The sequence below is a fragment of the Daphnia pulicaria genome, chromosome 5 (genome assembly GCF_021234035.1).
Source record: "Daphnia pulicaria isolate SC F1-1A chromosome 5, SC_F0-13Bv2, whole genome shotgun sequence".
In the NCBI taxonomy this organism is placed as follows: Eukaryota; Metazoa; Arthropoda; class Branchiopoda; order Diplostraca; family Daphniidae; genus Daphnia; species Daphnia pulicaria.
In genome coordinates, this window is record NC_060917.1 from 5,764,844 (window position 1) to 5,792,130 (window position 27,287).

The window sequence follows — 27,287 nt, forward strand, 5'->3', positions numbered from 1 at the left end:
TTGCCTAAAAAATATTAAAAAATCTGCCCTTGACGTAATCGGAACGGACTACCAATTGAATTTCTGAACGAAAAATCATTTGTAAATTCTTTTCCGTGATTTGATATTTCGATCAAAATTAAAGTTCTTAAAGTAAAGTTATATATAATCTAGTTCGTAAGTTAAATATAATATGACACTTGTTAGTTAAAGCATGGTTAAAGAACATCACTCATTCACCGAAGAAACGAGTTAAATGACTCAAATGTAAATTGGAAAAAAGAGAGTTTAAGCCATAACCATTTGATATTCATTTTGATATTGGTTACCCTACCCAGCAACGTCAACCTGCAGAAGGAAAGGCCAGTTTGCATGTCCTTCACATTCGAAGGTTACGGAGATCATTAAGTAAAACGTGTCATGCAGAGGGGTAGAGGTTGGGTGAGAACGACACGTGTTACATAGCCATTTGGTATTCATTTTGATACTTGTTTTTGTAGACCCATCCCCAGCTCTGTCCCCAGCAACATCAACCTGCAGAAGGAAAGAAAATTTTCCTTCACTTTTGAAGGTCACGGAGATCATTACGTAAAATGTGTCATGTGGTGTAGAGGTTGGGTGAGAACGGGACGTGTTTCATAATTGTCAAGCAGGTAAAATAGCCGCAAGGCTTAAGAGGTGAAGGAATGACAAAAAAATCTTAATAAAAGGAGAGACAAAAGGCGAAATAAAATCAGTTGAGTGAGCATCTCCGACACGGCAACATCTGCAGCGCACTATCTGTCACCATCTGCTTTCTTCATCCTTATTACATCAGTTCACAATAATTGGTAAATATGCATTTTTATTTCTAGTCGTGAATCAGTTCTATCTCGTGTCTAGTTGTTGATAAAACTGTCGTAATTTTTCAAATTGTTTATTGTACAGATAGCTATAGCGTTATGTTGGGTCTCATTGATGGCTTGGTTGACCACGAGAGAAAATCGTACAAAAGGAGAGAAAAGGCGATCGTTATCAGTCGAGTGAGCATCGGGCATCTCCAACACGGCAACAACTGCACTGCCCTATCACTGCATTCCTCATCGTGTAACCAAATCGCAATCATGGGTAAATATTCTGTTTTCTACATTGAGTTTTGTATGAATCCTACTTTTTTCTATTTATTAATATGCCATTGAAAATTAATGTTTACACTTATTCCTTGTTTAGCTAACGTCGTGCTGCTGTTAGGCGTTGTGTGGTTGGGTCGACCACTGGTGTACCGATGTCTCCTGGGTATAGCGGATACCAAACCGCAACGCCGCTGCCTTACTACACAACAACAACCTTAACGACCAGTTACTAAACCGAGGCCCCCAAGTTATACACCACTAAGGCATCGGAGTATGACACCATTACTTACGCTTCCCCGAGCTACTAACTACACCGATGCCCCGAATTATTACTCTGCCTCCAGCTACACCACTAAGGCAGCGGAGTACTTCATGACTACGTATATGCTGCTCCAGCTATTACACCGAGGCTCCAGCTATTACACCGAGGCTCCAGCTACTACACCGAGGCTCCAGCTACTACACCGAGGCTCCAGCTACTACACCGAGGCTCCAGCTACTACACCGAGGCTCCAGCTACTACACCGAGGCTCCAGCTACTTTCTCGACCCAAACGGTCGAATACTACACCGAAGCACCCAAATACTACTCTGCCACGATATACACAGCCACAACTGAGGCGGTTAAGCATTACGCAGCCCCGACTTACTACACAGAAACTGCTCCTTCCTACTACGTTGAACAGAAATGCTACACTGATGCTCCAGTTTACTACACCCCAACCTACGCTAAATCTAGCAACAACACCGAAGCCTCGGAGTACTGCACCGAAGAAGCATCATATTACACAACAACGTACGCTGTCCCACTTAAGTACACCGAGGAACCCAAGTATTACTCAACTCCAAGCTACTACCAAACGCTACCAAACTAAGGCTCATAATTATTAAACCGCTACTTAAACTGCTCCGACATATACACCGAGGTTCCAAAGTATTCCTCTGCCCTAAGGTACTACACTACTAAGGCAGCAATATACTTACACCATTACGCTTCTGCTGCTGACTACAAGGAGACTCCTGGGTACTGGAGCTGAATTTTAATTTGACTATCCGTGTCGGGATTTGTGTTAAAATTTGTCGGTTATTTTTTTAGTTTTAATAGTTGCTAGTCACAGATATTTCATTGTGGCTGTTTAATGAGAAAATAAATATTTAATTGTGGGTAACTATCTTGTAAGACTTCCCTTAATACCTTTGAACCTTTCGAAAACGCGACAGATGTTTCTATTTTGGTTGGATCTTGTCTTTTTCATTTTTAGGAGGTAATTATTCTCTAGTCGCTCTTCATACGGTCATATCCTGGTCTTTGGACGAAATTCTTTTCAGGGCAAGTTACGAAAGAAACGTACTGTTTAATGTTTAAGGATTTCATGGCAGACATTGTGTTTTTGGCCCCTTCAAAGAAATTTATTGAAAGAGAAATGGTTTCATAAATAATAGTCAAGTTTCTTTAAGCATGTATGTAAAACTTCAAAGACGAACAAATTTAACGTTTTATTTACTTTGTTATAAATTCCTCGGACACAAAACATTAATATGAAAAAAAAATTTCTTTAATTTCCCACCTCAGCCCACAATTCCTCCACTTTTTACAATCACGCATATACATACATGCATACATACATACACTTAAATTAACCCCTTGGCTGCCACGCCATACAACCCGTAGGTTGCACTCTACTACTCTACGCGCCACGTCTTAAGGATCCATGACCAAGGTGGGACTTGCCATTGCTGACAAGTCCGGGCTGACACGGTGACAGGAGAAGATGGAATGCACGCCTCTAGAATCCATCACCGTATCGACAAGGGGGAAATCCCTATGGTGCACTGCCTAACAGGCGCCTTGCGGCGAATCTTGGGCTGGTGCGACTGTCCGACCCCGCGACATGTAAACCACGAGACCGAACAGCGCGGCCCGTGCTAAGGAGCTAGGGGAGAACAAAGGCGTGGCAGCCAACGGGTTAACTAACACAAACGAAAACATATTACCAACAACAAATGATGGTCCGCGCTGGCGCGCTGACATTTTGGAGATACCGGCGAAGTTTTGGTGTTCATCTTCTCGACATCTTCTCTGCATTACCTAAATAAAGACAAAACAAGTGTTATTAAGTGAAATGCCAATAAAAGTTTAATACATAAAGGTACATTGATCTGTTTTTTTTGCTTAAAACTTTACAGGCGCTTAAAAATTTTGCTTTTAACATTCAGAACTGTATACACAGAACAAAGCTCACTCGCTAGTTTTATGAAAATTTTCCGGAAGTATACCGGAAGTAACCACAGCGCCTCAACCATTGAGCTGTCGTCAAATTTAACCACATATTCGTGATCTCCATGAAATTTGGGGTCGATTAGATGTGATTTAAACGAAATCCAAAATTTGGCCAAAATCGAGAATTTTCCTGAACTATAAGTTCAGGAATATTCTTGAAACCGGAAGTACGCGTAGGTACAAAAAATTACATGAACTTTACCACAAATTTGACGAGGATCACGAATATGTGGTTATTTTGCTCCTCGAATGAATATTTACTGAACTACTGACTGAAATCAGAAAACCGGAAGTAAAATCAAAAACACATAATTCAAAATCTAACAAATGAGCTTTGTTGGTGGAAAAGTTATCGTCAGTTTTCACTAAAAATTCCTACACAGCAGCTGCCGATAAATGTTTAAAGAGATTTGCAAAGTAACTGAAACTGACTGTTTTGACAGCTGAAAATTATCGGAAAGCCATCTAGCGTTAGAAAAAAGAAACGTCTAAGTAACACACTAACACTTCTTTTACACGCAAGAAGGGCCTGATTTTAGAATTATTACACAGACAGAGAGTTTAACGCAAATAGATTACTAGAAGATAATAATCTACGAAAATAAGTGAATTGTGCGGTACCTGGCCATAATCCCGTGGTGAGTGACTGCAGGTGTGTCACAGCAAAGGAAGTGATCCAACTCGCCAGTGAAGCAAGATAAGTTGTGTAGCAGGACTAGCAGCATAAGAAGCACTGAAGCAGTGAAGCTGGATGAGTCTTGAAGATAAGGATGGAACAGAATGTTGGTTAAGTCCCTCTTCTGTTATGGACAAAATCCAGCTCAAGGATGTCTGTGGGATCTTGCATGCTCTGTAAAAAAATGTAACATTAATGAAAATATAAAAATTAAAAAGCATATCAATCTTTACCTTTTCTAAGAAGCACACTGAAATGTTCATGATGAAAAACTGTGATAATGGAACTACAGCAACCAACTGCATTACTCCTCGGGTGGGATAAATTTCCTGATGCTAAAGAAAGTGTTATGAAGTATTGCAATAGCGTGGTGATAGGTGATATTGATGCTTACCTTTATCATATGGGTGATGATGTAGTAAGGCATTTGACGTAGTGTAGTTTTTGTGGTAGGAGTAATGGGAAAATACCTTATCTCCACACATTTGTATACCACTATATGTGTGCTTCAAACATGAGTTTTAGGCTTTTGACAGCATGAGGATCTAATGGATGGAAAGTGACTGAACGCTACTAGTCGATGTGAGAACAACAAGGGCGACACTGGCGATATTATCTAGTAGCCTAATCAGTTTTGAATCTAAAATTAGTACAGTCACATCACAAACATCACATGCCAGTGTATGACATGTCGTAAAAATTTTTGAAGGAAGAATAATACTTGTCTGTCAATGCCTTATTTATAGAAAACATGTTCGGAAAAAACAACAGAAGTGTCATGGCTGGGGTTAGTGACCTACCAACAGCAGCAGAAACTCCAGATAGTTACAATGAATATTAAATAAGAATGTAAAGAGATATTCACCAAATTGTGAATAAGCTATTATGGGTTTTTACCTGTTTTAACAGGATAAAGCATTCAGCAGAACGACGATTTTTAATAAAATAATTGATGGTAGGCTAACTTGTAGCCTGTAGGATAGTTGCCTTTCGCGTTCCTTCCTACACGTTACAACAAGAAAATATTAAAGGTGATCCATGCAACACACATACGGAATATATCACAGCACAAACAAGTTGCACAAAATAAAATTGAATTTACTTCTGAATTCATCGGTAATTTTAATGGAAAAAATGAAAATATTGGGAAACTTTTGACAACCACTCACTCAACAATCCGCCATCACATGATAAACAAGATTACCTATGCCATCTATTGGAAACTTCTGACACTCCAAGTCCCAATAGCAAAAACGTAATTAAGTTTTGTGAGGGATTATAGACGGAAAGGCAACTCTGGAGGAAGGCAAGTCCAAAAAGGCAATTGCCTTTTTGGTAAGGCCAGTTGCCTTTTTGGTTGGCTCTGAAAAGAACCGAGTGGGCCGAAATCCAGGGGGGCCGAGATCCAAGTGGGCCGAGATCCAAGTGAGCCGAGATCCAGGTGGGCCGAGATTCAGCAGACATCCGTCTCGTGGCAGCTCTCAGTGAAGAATGGTACCTCTTGGCCTACCAGTGCTGCCACTTCTGAAATAGCAAAGTCGTGCAGGGTTGCCTAAAAAGTCCCGAAAATCCGTTTTTTTTTTTTTGAAAAATCCTGCACTTTATCTTGCACGATTTTCTTCAAAATCCCGCAATAATCTTGCAAAAAAAAAAAAACGCATAAATCCGACACGATCCAACGTAATTTCCTAGTTATCCTAGTATATTTCAAGTCTTTTCTTGTCAGACAGGTAAAACATTATTTTGATACTGTTGACCGACAGTTAAAAGCTACACAGCAGCTCGGTAGGATGCTTATTTTAGCCCAATTTCAGCACTCTAAGATTACTTAACACTTTACGCTTTTTGGTAAGAATTATAAACAAACTGAAAAGCAAAATTTCATGCTTCTTCGAAGTGTAACATGCTTGCAAAAAAATAAGTATGTTTATAAAATGAAATTAAGTATGTTTACAGAACAAGTACTTTTAGCAACACACTTATCATAGATTTAACGTACTTAAAGTTTTAAAAAGTATGTTAATGCTTCTTAAAGTATGTTAAATAAAAAAGAACAAGTCCTTTAAGCAACACAATTATCATAAACTTAACGTATTTACTTTATTTATAAACGTACTACCCAACGTTTTCTCTGCTGCAACGAAAAAATGACAGTCCATTTCATTAACCATTAATAAATATTAAATAATACATACAATTTGTAATTGTTGATAAGGTCCCTATAGCTGATTGGTTAGCAAGCTCGATTAGAACTTCAGCGGTTTAAGGTTCAAACCTCATCAAAGTCAGAACTTTTTTTCAATAAAACTCTCAAATACGAACATTCAAACGAGAGGACTAGAGCCTAGACGTCCACAGATCAGAAACTCAGGGTCAGGCTCAGAGCGGCTTAGGCTCAGAGCACCAGACAACAGCGCCACAGTGGTCTCAGTTGTTGTCTACTGCAAATTTCAATTGATTAATACAATTATCACCAGATATTCAAAAAATCCCCAAAAATTACCAGAAATCCGACAAAAAATTCGAAAATCCTGCAAAATCTTACGTCCTGCAAATGTCATGCAAGCACTTCGAAAATCCTGCAAAAACTGACAAATCCGACATAGTGGCAGCACTGTGGCCTACCAGAGGGCGCTTATAAAGGTCCGGACGGCTTAGGCTCCACCCAGTGGTGGGCCGAGATAACTACAACGCCATCTGCACGGCTATCTTTAGGCTCCGCCTAATTGTGGGCCGAGATTGGGGTGAGCCGAGATTCAGTCAGGTGGGCCGAGATGCGGGTGGGCCGAGATCTGACTGGGCCGAGATTCAGTAAGATGGGCCGAGATCTGACTGGGCCGAGATTCAGTCAGGTGGGCCGAGATCCGGGTGGGCCGAGATTCAGTCAGGTGGGCCGAGATCCGGGTGGGCCGAGATCCGGGTGGGCCGAGATTCAGTAAGGTGGGCCGAGATCTTACTGGGCCGAGATTCAGTCAGGTGGGCCGAGATCCGGGTGGGCCCACAGACACAACAACATTGAATTTTTGAATTCTAGGGATATTGTAGATCGTAAAAAACATTATTGCTTTGCATGAAAACTATTACATAATATATAGGGCAACGAAAATGTTTGCAACGCACTGGTTTATATTGGGCTGCAGTGCAGCTCTGTATCTGCCATGTAACTTAAAGATAAATTCAGTTCTTTAGCTACTTCTATCACTTGAACGGTGCACTTTTATTTGCTTTAACCTAGCTTGAAATCTTGAGATTACGACAGAGGATTAGGATAGGGTCTCTATCCAATCGTGAAGGGCCAAGGGTACAGATCCGGCTTAGAACCGCATCCACCGATCCGCGTTCAAGTTCAACAGTCAACACTGATGAGACTGATTGTTGAAGTGCTCAAGTAGGGATGTACAGAAACATTTTATATTATTCTATCTCTGGCTCAAGAAAGATTCAGCTAAAGGGTCCGGCTTAAACCTAGGCCACTTATTTATTACCGGTTTAGGAAGGGCTGCGGCTGCCATAAAATTAGTGATAAAAAAAACCAAGAAACAACCGACGCATATCACAGCAACAGTGCAAGGTATATTTATCATTTCATTTAAGCTAGATGGATAATCATCTAATGGGATCAATCATTTACGGCGAAACCTAGTCTATGGCCCTATGTAATAATGTGCGGTCAATTAAAAACACATAAAATAAAATCAATCACTAAACGAAAAAAGGGAAAACCTATTTAACCAACGAGCAAAACATGTGTATTAAATTTCATGAGCTTTAATAACAATGTAGGGAAAAGTATTAAGACTTTTATAGGATGTTTTAAGAATTTCTTTTCCAAGAATTCGTGAGCTTACACTTATTATTCGGATCCCATTCTGATACTAACTCAGGGTAGAATTTCTTTACTCCTTGATCTTGATGAAGTTTCTTGCACAAGTCGCAGAAACCGTGGCTGGCCATTTGATCCACTCCAGCCTCTACCTCATAGTGATCCTTCCACCAGAAATACTCATTGTAGAGTGTGTCGTTGGAATCAACAAGTTTCAGGTACTCGGCCAGTTTCTCCGGAGTAAAGTCCAGTGCGTCAATGTAGGAATGGTGTGGCGCGATCTGGCTATAGTTGGCCCCTCCGTAGACGACCGGCACGATCTTGTGCTTCAATATTTCAAAGAATTTTTCCGTGGCGTAATCGGTGCAGATTGAATTTTCGAATGACAAATAGAATTTGTATTTCTCCTCCAGCATGGTGTAACATTCCGGATAAGACAACCAATGGTCATTATTCCTGGGACAACTCAAATTACCGCATTCGCCATAAACATCGACAGGGATGAATTTACTAAGCTGACGAACGTAAGTCTCTCGCAAACTGTTAGTATCGCAATGAGACACCATCCAACCGACTGGCTGGGTTTTGTTGGCAGCGTAGTTTTTGGTTGATGAAAGATGCGTTTCCTCAATCATTTTTCGTGTTTCGTCTGCAGTTGTGGGTGCTGTTGGACGCGGTGAAACTCTACCGTAGAGTAATTGAACATCCGAATTAAGTCTGTAACTCATTGTCCAGTTGAAGTAATTACCAAACTCAGTTATGTCGATTGGCATGGTGGTAGGCGATTCCTGTGTAAAAAAAATTAAGCGCTGATGCGCTTGTCTCTTAAATTCTGGTAGTTGTGTTAACCAGAGCTCATGCATGTGAATAATGATTGCATCGTAATCTTCAAGAGGCAATAATTCTGGTGTTGTTGCATAGTCGAAAACGACGCAGTCAGAAACTTCGCATCCATGTTGAATAAAGGGCTGGTAACCAAATCCAAATGCGGCCGTTTCGATCCGATGTGCACTGTTCCATATCAAAATAGTTTTGTTTCCACGATTTTTTACTCTCGAAAACTTATCGAAAATTGGTTTGTCAGACGACAAGTTAATCTGTTGTAGATTTGAACCTGTGACGTATTTTTCAAATGGGACCATCGTAAGAACTACCTCGAGAACTACGATAGCGATTATAAATGTTAGCAACATCTTCATAAAGTACAAGTTCAAAAGTCGATGACCAACTTGAATAACTTCAATTAAGGCTTCGTTTTTCTTTGAACTTTGATCGTTATCCTTAAATAACATTTGTAAATATAATCCTAAAGAACAACTTTTTCTTTTATCTTGCCTGACTAAACTGTCGATCGGAAAAGCAGAAGTAAATTTTCACTGTTGATGAACATGCATCGTCGGATTGACGTCCGTGTTCCTTCAACGTTAAGGATGACTGAGAAAAAAAATTTATAAAAATGTTATTCGATTCAGACATCAAATGAAAGCGAAACATGAAACTAATATACAAAAGCACAGCTGTTTCAGGTTCTTTTATTTCGTTGCAGAAAACGTGACTTTTAACGGATTTCTTATTAATGGTTCATTATTCCATATCATGTTCCAAATGTAACAATTTAGTTGATTTTTAGCTATTCGATTAACATACATTTAATCAGTTCCCTAGCAGATATTATAGACATAGAACTCACAGATAAATAAATGAAACCAAATCAAACGCGGAATGGGATCAGAGGTTAAGAAAGTTTGCCATGGTAAGTATGAAAATGATGGTTATAATTTGTTGCTAACTTTGAGTTTCCCAAGAAGTAAACTGATGACATTGCGTATTGTAATGCCACTCCGAAACTAACTCGGAATAGTACTTGATTACACCTTGATCTTGGTGAAGTTTCTTGCACAAGTCGCAGAAACCGTGGCTGGCCATTTGTTCCACTCCAGCTTCTACCTCATAGTGATCCTTCCACCAGAAATACTCATTGTAGAGCGTGTCGTTGGAATCAACAAGTTTCAGGTACACGGCCAATTTCTCCGGAGTAAAATCCAGTGCATTAATGTAAGAATGGGGTGGTGCGATCTGGCTATAGTTGGCTCCTCCGTAGACGACCGGAATCATATTGTGCTTCAGAATCTCAAAGAATTTTTCCGTGGCGTAATCGGTGCAGATTGAATTTTCGAACGACAAATAGAATTTGTATTTCTCCTCCAATACGTTGTAGCACTGCGGGAAAGATAGCCAGTGTGAGTGATTTCGAGAGCAACTCAAATTACCGCATCCGCCATAAACATCGACAGGGATGAATTTTCCAAGCTGACGCACGTAAGTTTCTCGCAAACTGTGAGTACCACAATGAGATGCCATCCAAACGACCGGCGAGGTTTTGTTGGCAGCGTAGTTTTTGGTTGATGAGAGATGCGTTTCTTCAATCATTTTGAGCGTTTCTTCTGAAGTTTTGGGTGCTGTCGGAAGCGGTGAAACTCTACCGTAGAGTAATTGAACATCCGAATTAAGTTTGTAAGTCATCGTCCAGTTGAAGTAATTACCAAACTTAGTTACGTCGATGGGCAGTGTAGTAGGCGATTCTTGCGATAGAAAAATTAAGCGCTGATGTGATTTTCTCTGAAATTCTGGCAGGTGTGTTAACTACAGCTCATGCATGTGAATAATGATTGCATCGTAATCTTCAAGCGGCAATAATTCGTGTGATGTTGCATTGTCGAAAACAATGCAATCAGAAACTTCGCAACCATGCCGGCGAAATGAGTCGAGTTCAAATCCAAATGCGGCCGTCTCGATCCGATGTGCACTGTTCCATATCAAAATAGTTTTATTTTCACGCAGTGTTGGAGCACTCTGGAATACATCAAACAAAGATGTGTTAGAAGGCGAATAGAGCTGTTGAAAACTGAAATTTTCATTTTGTCTTCCAAACAGTACAACTGCGAGCACTACGTTTAAAATCAGAAATATCACAAAAACCTTTTTGCAATTGAGTTTCGATATTGAAATGTTTCCTTGCTTCATTTCAATTCTTTTTTAGTCACTGATTTAGTATGTTATACACGGCAATAATGTTACTAAATAATACGTTTAATTTTTAATAACTCAAGTTAGCATTTCATCCACGGTTCAACAATGAAGTGAATAACTTGAACACATACTCCTAAATGTTTCATGGTGTATGCATATCGTCATATGTAGTCCAGTCGTTATCTTTTTTTTTATCTATTCATTATCAGTGTAAGCAGAGCTGCCGTTCGATCGTTTCACGATCAGCAAAACGGATCGATCGATCACAATCGATCTTGATCAGCAATCGATCGCGGCATCTCTGAGTGTAAGCGTAGATAAGTAACTTACTAAATGTACGGCATGGAACTTGACGTAATTACAAGGGGAACTCAAAAAATAATTAAAGAGAAACAATGCTTCAATTTGCTGTTAAAAAGCGATTTTCTACATTTTCAACACAACTAGTCATTTAACTACGTTATTTAGTGTTTTACAAAGTGAAGTAACTTTGAAATACCAGTATTCATATCTTATCTTACATCTAATGACAGATCAACGGAGGGTTTTTGGATTCAAACACTTACATTTAATCGTCTGATTGAGTGATAAGGGCCACGCCTCGCTTTATCCAATGGGTGTGTGGTATTTTGGTCGGCAGCTCGAGCGACATAACGAAGTTAGTAGAATGACCTGTTGTTGACAGCTCTCCCCGTCGCTCAGATGTACGGTAAAGTGGGCACGTATAGGTGTCCTGTTGATTCATCTGTTTACCAGCTTTAAGATGTTCGGATGGATTCAGCCAGAGAACGGGCATTTCTTCCCATAAAATCTTGGGACGTTGTTCGGTTAAGGTTTCCTCGTCACCGTCCCAGCGAGCTCCAACAAGAAACAAACCACGGACGTAAACTCCTTCCGTTGGAGGGGTTTCAAGATTGCCAAATTTTTGGGGACTCATAACTCGGCAGTGGTGGTAAAGACAATCAACTGGGATTCGGTTTTTACGAGCCGTTGTTTGCAGAGCCCCAGTAAGGAAGGATTGAGGAAAGTAGAAAGCCGGAAGCCAAAAAATCACTGGCTGACCTTCTTCATACCACGATCTGAAGAACTGCAACCGTTCCAGTAAATCACTAAAATAGCCTCGCATTGGTTTTAGACTAGGATAAGAAGCTGCTCTCCAGACGGCTGGAACACGATTGCTTAGTAATGCTGAAATGCAAAAAAAATACATATCTATTAGTGTGCCGTCCAGGAAAATAAAACAGAAAACAATAAATTTAGATTTTTACAACCTTTTCCAGTAGCTTCCAACTCGGCCGTCATTGTTACATGCCCGCAAACAGCTCGTTGCAGTGAGCCAAGATTTGTGCGGATGATACCGACCAGTCGATTGTAACGTCCCATCTCTTGAACCAGAACTGTGTTCAGTGGTTGGAGATAATTAATCGGAAATTTTTCCTCAGCCAAATCCAAATCAAAGTTGTCCGGTAACTGTTGGATCAAATCCTGAATCATTTCATTCAAAATTGCGTCCGTAGGCTTCTTTTGAGATGAGGCTGCTGGAGGCGGAGCAGTTTGCTGTTGCGATTTCTCGCCTGAATCTTCCCGAGTTTCTTCTCCTTCAGCTTGCTCGCCTTCTTCACTTTCGTCTATTCCGGAAGAATAGCAACCTTGCAGAGAAAGAAGGCTACTTAGTAGATAGTCTCCTTCGAGCAAATCGCGTCCAATAGTAACGTTGTCGTGCATTCCAAAAACGTTTGGTGCTTGCAAAACCGGCAAACGTTGGACTGCCTCCAAAAATGATTCGTAATCAGCCGAATGTGGCAGATGGTACATTGGATGCACTGGTTGTACAAGGGAATATGTAGGATTTTCAACCAATTCTGGATTGCAGAAATCTGCCAGTAGAGTGCTCAGCGTACGCCGATCCCAATCGTCTGTCACTCGTCCACCATAATGACATTCTCCTACTAAGTATTGCAGTGCCTGATATGGGACTTGTTCGTAATCAGTCACAAAGATGCGAATTTGTTTCAGTGAAATTTGCAAATCAGAATCATCGAATGCGTAAGGTATGTTCCAACCTATAGCACCGTAGGTCCGTCTTTCTTGTACCAGTGCGTGGAAAAAGCAGAGAGAGTAGCTCAGTTTCCGAAGGGTCAACATTTTTTGGGTAGGCCATTCAAGTTGATCTTGCTGTTGAACAAGATCGTCCAAAGGATCAGGATTGAAAGTTCTGAGTACATTTTCTTTTAATCCAACAGGAGGCTCGTTCGTGATTTTAACACCGTTCTGTAATATAGATACTGGGAAGCTTTCCCATGGATAACTGGTCAACCAAAGTCGAAATTTGGGATGGATAGTTTGGCTGCCCAATTTTTGACAGATGCGCTCCAGGGCGGGCATCCACGACGCTGCTAAATGACAGTTTTGTAGGATGACCCACTCTCCACTGACGATCGCCTGGCGGATTTTTTCTTCAGCTAGGACGCCCTGTCCCTGGCCAAGTGAAACAATGTGAAGCGTTCCATCACCAGATCGATACTCTTCAGCAAATCGAAGTAAGCAGGCCATAGGATCAGCGCCAGCAGTTAGCAGGAAGATTAACGGAGTAGTTGAATCTGAGTCATCAAAAGAGCAAGACAAATCGAACGGAGGCGGCTGGACGAACTCCACGCCAAGTTGTTCAGCCACAAATGTTCTAACCATACGAACAATTTTACTGGGTGCCAAGTAGCGCAGGAAAAGGAGCCGCTGGAATGGTTTCCATTTCTTATTCCAGTCTTCTGGCAAATCCATTTCGTAGGGATTGATTGCATCGGCGACAGATTGCCACTGATCTGACCCTCGCATCAAGGATCGATTGGCGTCAATGAAGGGTGGCTCACCCGCCAACTGACAGATTTGATCCCACGTCTTTAAACTGAGCCATTCAGGGCATTCAGCTGCTATTCCGCGGGTCAAACTCTTGCTGCCTGTAAGAAAGAGGTCGATCTCAGCGGAGGACATTTCTCCGCGTTGTATCATAAGTGAAGAAGTTAGAGCCATGCTGAATGGAAGTTTGTCTTTTTCAAAAAGACTCCGGCAAACGTTGGTGTACAATGCACGGTCGAAATGATTCTGAAGTATCTCCAGCCGTTCTTCAACGCGTTCCGGGCGGCTTGAGTTGCGGATAGAGTGAAGAAATAGTCGAATGAACCACTTAAGGGAATCTGATGACGGAAAATAGCACAGTTAATAAATTCCACGTTATGTTACGAGCGAAACACTCAACTTACATTGGTACATTGGACTGAGGTTGATTAATTCCGCCAAACAGAAAAAGAGAACTGCTGCGTGCTGGGATACTGGCATGTAAGCCTGTCTTGATTGTTCCATCCGTACTGACGTTTCTGAAGCCATCTGCTGCTTTGTAACGATTTCAGCCGAAAGTACTTTAGATTCGTCCAAAACACGAATGGCCGCTTCATCTTCCAACAAGTTACCCCCTTTACTCAACGTAGCCAATATCTGGTCCTCTACTTCTTGCAAGGCTGAGCGACACGCAGCACCTTCTTTGACCAACCTTTGACGCATCTCTTCCAAGTCTGGCCTTTCTTCGGCAACCACAATTCCGAGCAATTGGTCCTCCAAGCCTTTCAAAGTGATGGCGGCGTTGATGACTAAAACTTTAGTTGTTACTTCTGGAAGGAAATGAGGATTTCGCAGCTTGCTAGTCATGTATAGCTGGAAATCGCGGTGATATTCGACCTAGATACATTATCGTAAAGATGATGCACTCGGCTGTAGCGAAAAATTATTGTAGGCCAATATTATTGTTTACCATTCCATCACCTATCTGTATCATTTCCACTCCACCTTGCTTCTGAATGGAGCGCGATAAAAGGGGATCTAAGGAAGGATCAAGTTCTTCGCCTACTTCTTCAATAAGTACAGGACGTCCAGAAGGAATTGTTTGTTCTAACTGGCGGAGAAGGTCAGATTGGCCGGCTCGTAAGACGACTAAACCTCGATCGAGTTCCCAGCATTTTAACCACGCATTCGCCTAGAAATAAAAACAATTGCAAATTTGTTGAGAAAATGTGTCACAGTACACGAGAAAAATCAGTTCAAACTGTTGTTCACATACTTGGCCTTGTGGATCAATAAGCAGTGGCCACTTCTTTTGATGGTATACCATGACTGCATTATCAATAGAAAAACTATCTCTAGGGAGACCCGCTTCTGTCCAACCTTCAATCCGAACGGCAGAACCAAGCGTGTCAGACAAGCTGAAACGGGCTGAGCACGGTATTCCCAAGTTGGTGGTAAATTGAACCCAATCGGCGGAACACTGATCGCGGAAGGCCGATGTCAAAGGACCCATATAGGCCATCACAGCAGCGGAGAGCATAATGTCTCCAGTCAAATTCTCCAATTTATCCATTAATTTGATCTCGGCATCTGACCAACGCTCTCTTTCCGTTCCCAAGCCACCAATCAAAGCTGATGCTCGGCTGAGTCTTTTGGAGCACATGTCAACATCGTCGGACAACTGTTGCCGTTTTCTGCATCCTTCGGCATAATCATCTTTCAATTGAGCCAGCCGAGCTTCTAATACAGCTAACTGATTTCGCTTCAAGTTCAACAGATTCATCGTCTCTTCAAGACTAGCCTCGGCTGCAGCTAACCTGGCTTTTTTCGGCATTACAATTTTGGCCGTTCTGATTAAATAAAAACAGTTTTATTAAGGGAATGCTATTTAGCGTTAAATGTATGACGATTACTTGTCGTAGATTTCAATGGCTTTCACCCATTTGCAAAGACCTTCAGCTGCGCTGGACGCTTTAGCAACAACTGATGGCTCAAAATCTGGATTCGGTAAAAACTCTGTGCGAATTCGCTGCATAATGTGAGGCGGGATCGTATCCTTTTTGTATTCTATAATGTTAAACGATATTAAAACGGTTAATTCAGTGCTAAAAATTGTTTTATAAGTTATAATATTTCTAACCTTTCAATTGAGTAAGAAAGCCTAAATCATTGAGCAACTTTTTACTGGGCCCCCAGAAGTCAAGGATCTAGTTAAATGCGTTTCGTTAATTTGTTGCATAATTTTCCCAATAATAAATTAAGACTTTTAGGATTCCTTACCTTTTTGCCGGAACCATCAGGATCAAGAATTTTCTCCGGTTTGATGTCTTTCATAACACATACGGCAGCCATAACCGTTTTAATAACCTTCATTGAGAAATATTTAATTGAAAATACTAAATATGGTGACGAAATATTTTAAAAATACACACCTTCGGTGGATTCTTCATTGATTTAACCAAAGTAATATCAGCGGGTTTGAGAGTATCGAGAGCAGCCAAAGCAGCTATAATCAATGCGATGCGTTACTTAACAAGCTATAAGATAGATGATAACCATCTGATAAACAATTACGGACCTTCTAATGCAGGTAATGCTTCGGCTAAATCAGCTTCACATTCGGCTTTCAATGCTGTAGAAACTGCAGCTTCCTCGTTTGCGGCAACTTCATCGGCTCGAATCAGTGTCGACGTTTTCTCTACTTCCGCAGATTCTTGTTGAATAGTTTTCATCATGAGATCCGTTTGTTTGGAAGCTTCCACAAGTTTTGGTTGCAGTTCTGACAATTCGATCTGCATCTGGTTGACTTGAGCGGACGCTTCAGCTAAGCGAGACAAACCGCTGCGATATCGCTCAATTGCCTGCCTGATTTGTTGCTGTTGCTCCGACATCAAATTGCGAAATCCGTCCAATAGTGATAGGTAAGACGCCGGAGTGACATAAACTGGTCGACCTAGTTTAAGCGTAAACATGTTTGCGTATTTCCTAATTCCACAGAATGATATAGTTGCAAACATTAATACGATAGCAATTCACATAATTTCTTATTATTTTTCGCTTACGTTGCCGTAGTGTGGAAATATTTGCACGCCACAACTACTTGACGTTTTGTATCAGCGGGAATTTCGATCGTCTCTACTGTGCTTACAGCTACGTTTTCCAACGCTTCTTCTGGCCATGCCTACATCACGTTACACAAGAATTATTTAAGAACCGACTTTTTTTTTAAAGAAAAATAAAAGAATTACTTCAAACCAATCGATGGTGCAGCAGTTAATTAAAGAAGGGAAATATCGGACACTATCGCGTAGGCTGGATCCCAATGGGCTGTATGCCAACACCAAGTGTAAATGATCTTTGCATTGCTGCGCAAAATAAGTCATAAGCGACGCCGGGCTGCTTTCCATTTGTGGGGCACTCTGTCGATTTTTCCTGACCAACTAAAGATAATAAAAAGGCGATAAGTTAATTGGTCAAAATTATTTAAAAAAAAAAGTTAAATTACTTCAATCAACTCTTGCTTCTCTTCCACAGAAAAGATGTTAGGTACCAAGCCACTGTTTAGCATTGAATCAATGTCTTGAAGGAACGAAGCATTATTGAGTTGAGAGTCCAAAATTAGAAAGACAACGTCACGACCAAGACCACCAGCCGTTCGCAGTACACGTTTTACATCTTCGCGCCATTCATTTAGTCCTGTAACCCAATACGATAAATTTACTCAACTAAACAAGCTAATAATTAGAAGAGTAAATATTACCGTAATTAGGTTTGGCAGTCGGCTGAAAAAGCGTGTATCCTGCCATGGAAGCTGCCAATTTCGTTAGGGATTGTCTTCCTGATCCACCTACACCAATCAACAGAGCATGACCACCTGAAATCCGCAACACGCGACTAATCCGGCTCAAGTGTGTTAGCACATATCTATTCAATAAAAAGATATTATTTCTTATTTCAGCTCACTAAGAGACTATTATAACGTACTGGAAAAGGATGAGATTCAATCGGGATTTATTCGTATTATTATAGTCTGTGATGTAACTCATAATGACCGAATCGAGCCGCGTCACGTCGGTAACCTCCTTGTAAGTTCTGTCTTCTTGAAGCAAGTCTGGCACAGTATAATCTCCAAACATTAAATTTTCTAGACTGGCCAACGTCACCTAACGAATCATAAATAGTTGAATCATTTTAACAGTGAATCAATAGCGCAATTTTCAGGATACGTACTCTGCCATCGGTGCGACCAAGATGTTCAAGTAAACCGTCAAAGTTCTCCCGAAAATGGGTGCGGACGCATTCACGAAGCATGTTGTACAACCAATTGGTGTCATTCTCGTCAACTAGTCGGTCACCGAAGACGCGTAATACTTCGTGAATCCAAAGCCTATATTTAATGAAAGAAATTGCGTGAAGAATGTGGCATATTAAATTCTAGAAGATGAAAGAAAAAGTACCTCAAAAATGTTCTACGGTTCTCAACAGCATCCTTTTGAATGAGACAACAACCGTGAATGACTCGAGCAAAATCTCTCAGACTGAAAACATAATGAGCTTTTGATGGTGTGGGGAGGAGTATTCTTAAAGCTGCACGGTAGATCTCCAAAGTTGCAGAAACGATAGAACCGACAAGACTGAAGACGTCTGGAGGAAATCCTCCTTTCTAAAAATCAAAATTTGACCTAGAATACCATAACAAATTTATATAAAAAAAAACAATCGATGAATTACGCTTAAGTGGATTGTTAATATGGTACTGAAGATATGGGTCATTGTAGAATCGGAGAACGGATTGATGGCAATAATATGAAAATGGCGTAGACATCGTGGAGATATCTCTTGACGACTACCACCAGGAGGACCCATTGCTCCCCAAATTTGAATATCTTGAATATCCAGAAGATTAGCCTCTTTGCGGTCATACCTAAAGGAAAAGTAGATATATAAAACGGCCGTGGTGCAATATTTTATTTTATTAATGTTTTTAAATTACCATTGATGATAATCAAAGTACTGCCGGAGAAGTTCTAGAGATGGCTGTGCTCCATAAGTTTCTTTTGCTGGCATGTTGAGGTCATCAACAAAAACCAAACATCGACGACCGGCCGGTGGACCATAGATACCTTTTTTGCGCCGCTCTAACCGACTCAATATCAAATCCTTTCCAGAACCAATCAGTTAATAACAATCCAGCCAGAGAATTCAGCTAACAGATACTTACAAATAACTAGACAAATAACTAAGCAGCATTTCTTACCTGAACTTGAGCTGCCGATGTTTGAGCAGTGAACGTTAGAGAAAGGGAGGCGAATTCTTCATCGCTGAATCCACTCATTTTTTCCTGGATGCAAAGAGATTTTCCCGTTCCAGTGGGGCCAACAAGTAGTATTGGTGTACGGCTAGCTATGCTTAGATCCAATAGATACGAGTACCTGCGCAAATAATAAATGGGAAAATGCAAGAGAATTTATTCGGTTAAGAGCTCAAATTGAAGTTACCTTGCAGTGTCAACCGTAGGTATAGTAAGTTCCTTAAGAGATTTTGCATCAGGAATGGGTATATTCCGGACAGTTTCAGCCCACTGACGCCACTGACCACGCTGCTTGTACTCGTAAACGTAATCATAAAGGGTTCCGTCAGAAGGTAAATGACACTCCCAACGTCCAGCACTTGTTGGATATGGAAAGGCCTCACTTTTTCCTATAACAATAAACTAAAATTAAATACTAATACTAACAGTTTTATAACTATTGTTATAAATTACCTGACAACAGCGATCTCACAAAGGTGTCAAATTTGATCTGACTTTCGCTTTCTAGAGCTCCGCCAACTGTCCACGTGAGCGCAAAAAGTATTGAAGCCTGCAGCCAGGCACGGCCATATCTGACATCTTTCAATCCGGCACAACACCGTTGCATTAAAGCTTGCACCATACGTAAGAGAAACCTTAAACGCATCAAAAGGGTCGTCAAGAAAAAGTGACAACTACTGTCTAGAAGACGAAAGGTACTGACGAGACTTTGCTGTTCTCCTCCACAACCAGCAACTCGACACCAAATTTGCGGATGCCACTAAGAGAGGCTGGAACAAGCCACTGAATCAGACTGATGAGTACCGGTTCTAATGCGGCTTTCCAGTTTGACTGTCAGAAGAAGGTTCTTAAACCACCACTAGCTTAATTAATTAAGTAACATTTTGTTTACCGTGAAGGACTTAAGCCAGGTATGAAAGAGGGGTTGCCAACCAAGATCACCGGGATCGACATAAACCATACCGCAACGAGAAACAGTTGCAGGTGACGCCTATAGAAATGATCATTGAGTTTGCAATCAATCAAAGGTGTTAAACAATTCTGGCGTATCAAACCTGTGCCAAATCCATGACTTCAAATATACAAGACATCGATGGTGTGAGGCCGATGATCTCACCCGACGCTAGACAAAGTTTTTTATTGTCATCCAATACTGTGTTGAGATTTTCTATCCAAACAGCATCTACCGGTCCGTCAAAGATGATCCATTTTCGGGCTGTTGACTCCGAAGTTGATAGTTCGCTACAGGGTCGAAAGAAAAGAAAGTTTCAACGAAGTTTTTAAAAAGAATAAAGAAACCTTCGTCCATTACCGAAATATGAGAGACACAATGCCATCAACCCATTCGTGAGTTACAGGATCGAACTGGCCGAATAACAATCCGGGTGTAACCGCTTTCGGATTCAGCGTGCGATAAATGACGCCAGTTTCTTCGTTATCCTTCGTTGAAAGAAAATTCAAAGCAGCTGCCAAAACCTTCGAAGTTTTAATGAAAATAAAGGTAATGAAAATTAATAATTTAAGACTTTTCCCACTTGAATCACTGTCGATTTGCCTCCCATTGGTCGACCGACGAGCATGAATCCATGTCGGACTAACATCATCTCGTACATTTGGATCACTTTCTGTGCAAATTTATCCGTCAACAACAGGTCTCTCTCATCGCAAGCCTAAAGTTAAATTCAGATTAAGAAATTGGAAACACGATAGCAAATAATAAAGAAAACAACTTCAAACCTGTTGAATGGCAGCCAGCAAAGCATTGTGTTTAGACTGAGGCAGAGGAATTTCAGGAAAAAGATCAGCTATGATACCATGAAATAGAGTAAGATCTCCAGCCAAGAACTTGGGCAAATTTACATCCATTAAGGATCGCTTTTTCCATTCAGGATGGGGCCAGATATTTTTTAAAACGTAAACGAATTAGATCATGTAGAAATGCTTCAATAAAACAAAACTCACAAGGATAAGGGAGTCTTCTGCGTCGGTCGGTGACTGGACTTTGAGATTACCAGCGGCTACCAGCACAGACTTCACAGCACGCATACCTGTGAAAAATTGCTCCACAAATTAGGATTTCCGCTCTAAATAAATAAATGTTTCGAATTATTTCAATACCGTAATCGTAATGTGACTGCGTGGACAGCTGCTCAGAGCAAAGTTTATAGGTGGTGACAATTTTTGTGGCTAGGTTACGCGCATCTGTGAATCCGTAAGAGTAAAGTGAGATCTCTCCAATCATTGAATAATCAGGAATCATCATGGCCACAGTCCGGAAAAGAACCTACATTTGAATATAATTTTTTTTAAAATTAAGTTTTAGCTTTTTTAAGTCTGTGGGTTTACCCGCAAATTGTCTGGCAGTTCAGAACGACCCGCGTATCCAGGATTCATAGTTACACAGACAAAGCACATGGGATTTAATTTAAGTTCAATCCCTTCAAAAATGAAAGTCTTCATGTGAGATTGAATGGCGTGTAAAATAGAGAGCATTTGCTGGGCAACCACTGATAACACTTCAGCCTCAATTCGGTTGAACTCATCAAAACATGCCCATGCTCCGGATGATGCAAGACCCCTAAAAAACTAAAAAGAACCACATAAAATACATCAAATGAATCTCATAAGTTTTCAAAATTTCACTCTACCTTTCCCATAGCCACATAATCCAGACCATCCGAGCAATTAAATACCAGACACTGGACGGCTAGTGCTTTGGCCAAATCTTTTGTTGTTTCGGTTTTACCCGTTCCAGCTGGACCCTCCGGTGCACCACTCAAATGCAAGTGGTATGCTCCGATGAGTGTTCGGTAGCCTTGTGTAAAGAAACGGGAGATTTTACAAATAACCACAAACAACTTAAATGAAAAACTTACAGCGATCAGTCAGTGGTGTGATAACCAATCTCGATGTATTGCCCAAGTACTCGTATGCGTATTTCAATGTAGCATTAATCATCCTTACAAGAATTTCGTTGTTTTCTTCTGAGTAATAGCTAATGAAAAAAAATGGCAATCGAAAATTATCAAGTATTACACAATTGTTTTAAGAAAACGCTAATTCCATACCGTAATTGGGAAATCCAACTAAAGTTGTTTATGTCGGTGACATCATTTTCTATCAGTTCATGGACGAGATCTCGTGTATGTACTTCTGTTACCACCAGAGCTCCCAAAGTAGTACGCGCTAATTTAGCCAAAGGCATTTTTACCAGCGAAGCGCTCTCGTTCAATTTACACTATAAAGAAACAGAACCTAATTTTCATAAGCTCTGATACCATACAAATTAAAATAAATCTGGGGTGTAACATACGCATAGGTCCTTATAATACTGCTTCAGCGCTTTAGGTCCTTGCATAATAGCGTGAGTGATACCAGCCGCCCATTGAACTTGAGCGGCGCAGAGTACAGCTTGTCCCGGGGTCTTCGCTACCCAATCGTGTCGGCTTGATTCGACGCAGGTTTTTAGCGATTGCTGGATTGTACCGCGGCACGCATCAATCATAGCTTCCTCAACCTTCAGAAAACAAATTTAGTTCTATTATTAAAAGGATTGATTATAATAATGTTTAGAAAATACCTGAAGAAGCCAAACTTCAACGCTTCCTCGAGCATCTGCAGTCCTTACTGGATTGATGAATGGAACTCGCTCTCCTTGCGGACTGATCATTGCGTGAATAACATAATCCTCATCAAACTCTAACGAAGCGATCCCTTCAAAGACCTTTTTAAGGTGAGTCTGTACTCTCAGCGGGTCCTTCGTTTCTGACAAAATATCCAGCATTTCCTCGTTCGAAAGGAAAAAGAACCTAATACAATAAACAAGTCAAACAACCAGTTAAAAATAGTTTGCTTAGAAGGTAAACCTTGAAAAATATAGCCGCTTTTTGTCGAGGTACGCGTTGACACCAAAGTTGATTTGTTCAAGAAGTTTTGACGAATGGGTCAACTGTTCTAGCAATCCTACCGATCCGGCTGTTTGCATCACATTTGGATCTGAAACCAGTGCACTCATAACGCTGTGCCAGATTGAATCGACGCTCTATAGGAAAGTTAATGTATGAGATCAAGAATGTAGATATAATCCAGATTTTAATGAAAATGCCTTAAATAAAGCAGCCTCTTCAGGCATTTGATCGATAATATTTGGTGATGAAAAAATCGGATCCAGATACAGCCACTGACTTTGAACTACCAGCCATTCCTCGATAGTCTGTTGAATTCTCAACAAAGTACTCTCCCATGCGAGTAATTGCTCTGTTCAATATGAAATTAAAGTAATTATTTCTTTAAAGGAGGAATAAGCCAAAGAAATAAAATACTTTCTACTGGTCGGACGAAAGGCGATCCTTTCATGGTTTGTGTTTTAATAAGGTGGTCGTCTAAAAGAGCTTGAATTTCATCCACGCCTGCCAAAATAGGTGTGTCTGTGTCTCTGTCAAAGAGGTCAGTATCTTTATGCCAAACATGGCAAAATTAATACGTTTACATCCGACTTGCGGTACCTGTATTTGGCGGTAGAAAAAACCACGACATTCCATTCTTCAGCCATAGATTTCATGCCTCTTTCTAAACTAAATTCTTTGCTGGCTGCTCCACTGATCACTTCAAACCTGAAACAAGGTAACACCAAAATTCTTACACGTGTGAATGTTAAAAGGACATGAGATTTCAAATTTTCACTTTTCTAAATAGGGCATCAAGCCGAGATTCAAGAACTTTCTCAGCGTCGTTCCGGTGTTTGGCTTTAAATCTTTGCCTACTAGCTCCGACATGTCTTTCTAATAAGATTGAATTGCCATATTAGATTTACCAATAAAAAATTGTGCAATTTAAATGACACAACAAACCCAGTGTCGTTCCCTTAGACCAGGATTGCATATAACTCCAACTAGCGGTAATTGTACCTATGACGTAATTTTGTAACATTAGTTTTTCTAAAACACAACCACCGCGCATTTTTTAAGGGGCACCTTGAAATCTTTCACGTCATCTAGCCCTCTTTGACACATCTTTAAAGATGATCCCATTTGGTTGGCGCCTTCGTTTGCTTTTCTTGACTGAGCGTTACCAACTTCCAATTGTTTTCCTCTAGCTCGAAACACTTTTTGGAGTCGAAACATTTCCCTGAATAATTGGTAAACACGTCATCTTTCGTAAAAATAAAAGCACAAAAAATGAGCATCATACCTCGACATTTCGTCCGTTTGATTTTCTATATCATCAGCATTCAAATTATGGAAATCACCATCTAACCAGCGTTTCAGCAGTTTTCGCCAAGAGTGAACGCTGACGTAAAGGCGAATGTAGGGCTCAATATAATTGTTAATCTCTACAATTTCCGGGAATGATGTGATGGGGTACTTGAGCTGAATTTCTTCTTGGGTAATCCAGTTGGCTGTTTTTTGAATCTCTTGAACTTTACGGGACATTGTCGTAATGTCTTTAACGTAATGCTCTACCGATTCCCAGTCACCACAATTGTTAAAATGTTTCATTTTCACCTTCAAGCGCTTCAAATCTTTTTGTGTCTTTTCAAGTACTTCCTGATAGCGATCTTCGAATTGCCTCCGATATTTTGCGATCAACTACTTGCAAAATTTATCCTTTAGTTTGTGTTTGTCGAATAAAATTAGAGTTCACAATATACCTCAGTGCCATCGTCAAGCATAGGTACAATCTCGTCAGGTCCGAAGAATGCTTGCGAAGATCTTATAACATCAGCATCGCTATAAGTGACAATCTCTGTAAGCCGAACGAAAAGTCCTTTGAGTGCTGTCATAGAGGCGATCAGATCGTTCAGGGGTTTATTGCGAGCTTCCTCCAAGTAGGCACTACGTCCCAGCAGTTCCATTGTGTTTGAAGGAGGCTGCAGAATCTGTTTTTTCATTCGATCCAATTCCGCCAGCAACCTTTAAAATATCATTAATATAAATTCATTGATTATGAACGGAATATCAATTTATTGATCACCGATTAGTTTCCTTGCGATATTTTCCTAGCAAACACTCTTTCAAACGGGTTTTATCATTTGTCAACTGGCTGTGAATCTCGACCTTCAATTCCACATTCAAGAACCTAAAGAAGTAATCGACGGAGAATTAGGGCGACATTAATTCGGTAAAGAAAACGTAATACCATAAACGATGGTAAGGGTAGATTTCCCAAAGAAGGCCAGCCTGCTTAAGCCGAGAACGAAGTTTAATTATTGCAGGGATAAACACATCGATGCTACATTCTTCAGCAGCCAAAAGCTCGTCTGTTTTAGCGGTTACTTCTCCACGAATGATATCGCCAAAGCGCGTGTCTTTGAAATAAATATGATTCCTTTGAGTGATTTTGATCTGAGTATTTACAATTGATGACATAAATTACCACATTCTTTAAGATAGAAATCTTTCTCTTCACGGCACTTAGCGGAAAAACGTCGGATACTATCTTCGAAAATTAACTGCACATCAGTCGGTACGGTGAGACTTAGGTTGCATTTTGCAGGGATAGCATCAGCATCGAAAGGTACATTGACAGTAATCTATTGCGATTTAATACAATATATAGGATCGCCTATTTGTTTTGTTAGTGAAACTGGAAACTTTTTCTTACTTTTTCGAGAAGATCCAATAGAGCCTTTTCGATATCTTCAGCTGTGTGAGTAACGGTGATCACATTTTCTTGATTACAGCAGCCAACGCCAATCGATAATGGAACGAATGCGGGGCTTCCAAGTAAAACTGCCAAATCTTTCATCAGTCTTGCACAAGTTTCTTGGACCTTCACATTAATATATAGTGATAAATCTATAATCTATATGGATAAATCAAACTGATTTGCGGATTACCTGCAAGGAAAGCATGACGCATACAGTGGCATCAATTCTGGCTAGTCGTTGAACTGCTGTTGGACTGTTTTTCGTTTTGATGAGTATTCGTTGGCGAACGCTGAGTGCGGCTTCCTTGAATTCATCTGTAGTTTTCTTCCATTCCGACCAAATGGAATCAATCATGTCCTCAAGTGATATGTACTCTCCTCTATAATGGGCTATAACTTATAAGGCATTCTTGAAATTTAAGTAGAAACTGTCCAAATTACCTTAATAGTGGTTTCAATCGAACATTGATCAATTTTGAGCGTAAATGAACGGCCGGCCGATGAATTAGAGGATGACATCGAATTAAATTGCGTTGAATAACACGAAGAGCCTCTTTGAAACTATTTTTACTGTTATCCAGTACGAGTCCATATTCTCCAGCTGAAATTGGTGGTTTTACTAAATTGGATGTCTTGATGTTCTTAATTGCAGTACAGTAATCCAAATCTACTTCTTGTTTAAGCTCATTCGTCAACGACTGGTTCCGGATTTCTAATCCAACACGCTATAGAACTCTCAGATTAGTCTCTTTTACTATTTTTCATGTAAAACTATACTGTGGCACTTACTTTAAAAACGGACTCCATCCACAGAGAGGGAAATGGAACCATTGACTTATTCCCGGGAGGGACTATACTTGTAGGAATAGCTGGAATTCTTCCTGTCGGGCGTTTTTTCTTACCATGATTGCCGTTCTGGTGGATGCCTTTCCAAGCATATCTATCAGCAATTTCTCCAATCTGACGGAAGAAAACTATCCTTTCGCGATCCTTTTCGCGGATATCGGCCATCACTTCAGTCAGCTTTTGCTTTTCGCTGACTTGCTGTTTGATCTTCCGTCTATTCATTTTTGTCTGATTTTGGACGTATTTAAATCAGGGAGCTGTTTTGACCATTCTAACAAGGCAGCATAGCTGTAATTTAACATAAATGAATTTATTCTAAAATCTATGAGAAGATAAACACTCACCTTTTAAACAATAGACCTAAAAATATCTATAATTATCCAACGTTGAAAACAAGAACCGCAAGAACATTGAATACGTTATTATTAGTTGTTGGGGTGGGTGTTGAAGAGAATGAAGTTCAACGGTGTTACCTGCAAGGACAACCGGATGTTGGATCGATGTCTGTTGAGCGACTCGCAGTCGGGACTATTGCTATCATTCCTAAACAAACACGGCCGATCCAACTATTTTTCTTACTGATATAAAATTGCATGAATAAAGTGACCTGCGCCGTGGATAGGGTCAGATTTTTTTGTTATTTCAATGAAACTAGCAACAGACCAATGAGTAAACAAAACTCATTAGCGTTTGATCACTAGGACGCTCTAAAATATGGTCGATAGTAGGGATACAACAAGAAAGAGATTA

General features: G+C 40.4%; 2 protein-coding genes and 2 long non-coding RNA genes across 6 annotated transcripts; 1 reads left to right on the plus strand and 3 right to left on the minus strand.

The window, feature by feature from the left end:
- Window positions 1–703: 703 nt before the first annotated feature.
- LOC124341534 lies at window positions 704–1,474 on the plus strand. Its single transcript, XR_006918428.1, has 3 exons — window positions 704–809; window positions 907–1,086; window positions 1,189–1,474. It is a non-coding gene; the product is annotated as an uncharacterized LOC124341534 (long non-coding RNA).
- Window positions 1,475–3,053: 1,579 nt separating this feature from the next.
- LOC124341512 lies at window positions 3,054–5,227 on the minus strand. The gene is made up of 7 exons (XR_006918398.1): window positions 5,150–5,227; window positions 4,945–5,049; window positions 4,769–4,843; window positions 4,442–4,671; window positions 4,281–4,382; window positions 3,993–4,221; window positions 3,054–3,179 (listed from the first exon to the last, which is right to left on the minus strand). It is a non-coding gene; the product is annotated as an uncharacterized LOC124341512 (long non-coding RNA).
- A 2,572-nt stretch (window positions 5,228–7,799) lies between these two features.
- LOC124340725 lies at window positions 7,800–10,393 on the minus strand. Its single transcript, XM_046793334.1, has 4 exons — window positions 9,743–10,393; window positions 9,206–9,304; window positions 7,896–9,150; window positions 7,800–7,813 (listed from the first exon to the last, which is right to left on the minus strand). Exons 1-4 carry the CDS (start codon window positions 10,391–10,393, stop codon window positions 7,800–7,802), a joined length of 2,019 nt encoding a protein of 672 aa, XP_046649290.1.
- Window positions 9,387–27,247, minus strand: LOC124340766 (dynein axonemal heavy chain 12-like). 3 transcript variants are annotated; one of them, XM_046793382.1, is made up of 54 exons: window positions 27,011–27,247; window positions 26,882–26,907; window positions 26,481–26,808; window positions 26,133–26,416; window positions 25,882–26,071; window positions 25,647–25,814; window positions 25,419–25,575; window positions 25,182–25,350; window positions 25,017–25,121; window positions 24,694–24,955; window positions 24,234–24,631; window positions 24,017–24,170; window positions 23,894–23,950; window positions 23,727–23,824; window positions 23,549–23,656; window positions 23,366–23,478; window positions 23,149–23,300; window positions 22,910–23,085; window positions 22,624–22,852; window positions 22,357–22,560; window positions 22,112–22,281; window positions 21,920–22,038; window positions 21,692–21,858; window positions 21,390–21,629; window positions 21,162–21,327; window positions 21,006–21,091; window positions 20,781–20,918; window positions 20,579–20,713; window positions 20,356–20,519; window positions 20,099–20,285; window positions 19,936–20,034; window positions 19,747–19,874; window positions 19,497–19,678; window positions 19,231–19,432; window positions 18,990–19,164; window positions 18,726–18,892; window positions 18,464–18,656; window positions 18,190–18,395; window positions 17,963–18,119; window positions 17,717–17,895; window positions 17,493–17,656; window positions 17,238–17,428; window positions 16,981–17,172; window positions 16,795–16,913; window positions 16,311–16,717; window positions 16,165–16,238; window positions 16,013–16,099; window positions 15,873–15,939; window positions 15,646–15,799; window positions 15,009–15,582; window positions 14,703–14,924; window positions 14,158–14,629; window positions 12,172–14,091; window positions 9,387–12,088 (listed from the first exon to the last, which is right to left on the minus strand). In XM_046793382.1, exons 3-54 carry the CDS (start codon window positions 26,757–26,759, stop codon window positions 11,469–11,471), a joined length of 11,826 nt encoding a protein of 3,941 aa, XP_046649338.1. In that variant the 5' UTR covers window positions 26,760–26,808; window positions 26,882–26,907; window positions 27,011–27,247; the 3' UTR covers window positions 9,387–11,468. The 3 variants fall into 3 exon arrangements, 2 of the variants coding, with proteins under 2 accessions (XP_046649338.1, XP_046649337.1); XR_006918179.1 differs by having other exon boundaries at window positions 9,387–10,349; window positions 10,414–12,088; window positions 26,481–27,247; XM_046793381.1 differs by having other exon boundaries at window positions 9,387–10,723; window positions 11,467–12,088; window positions 26,481–27,247.
- Window positions 27,248–27,287: the final 40 nt, after the last annotated feature.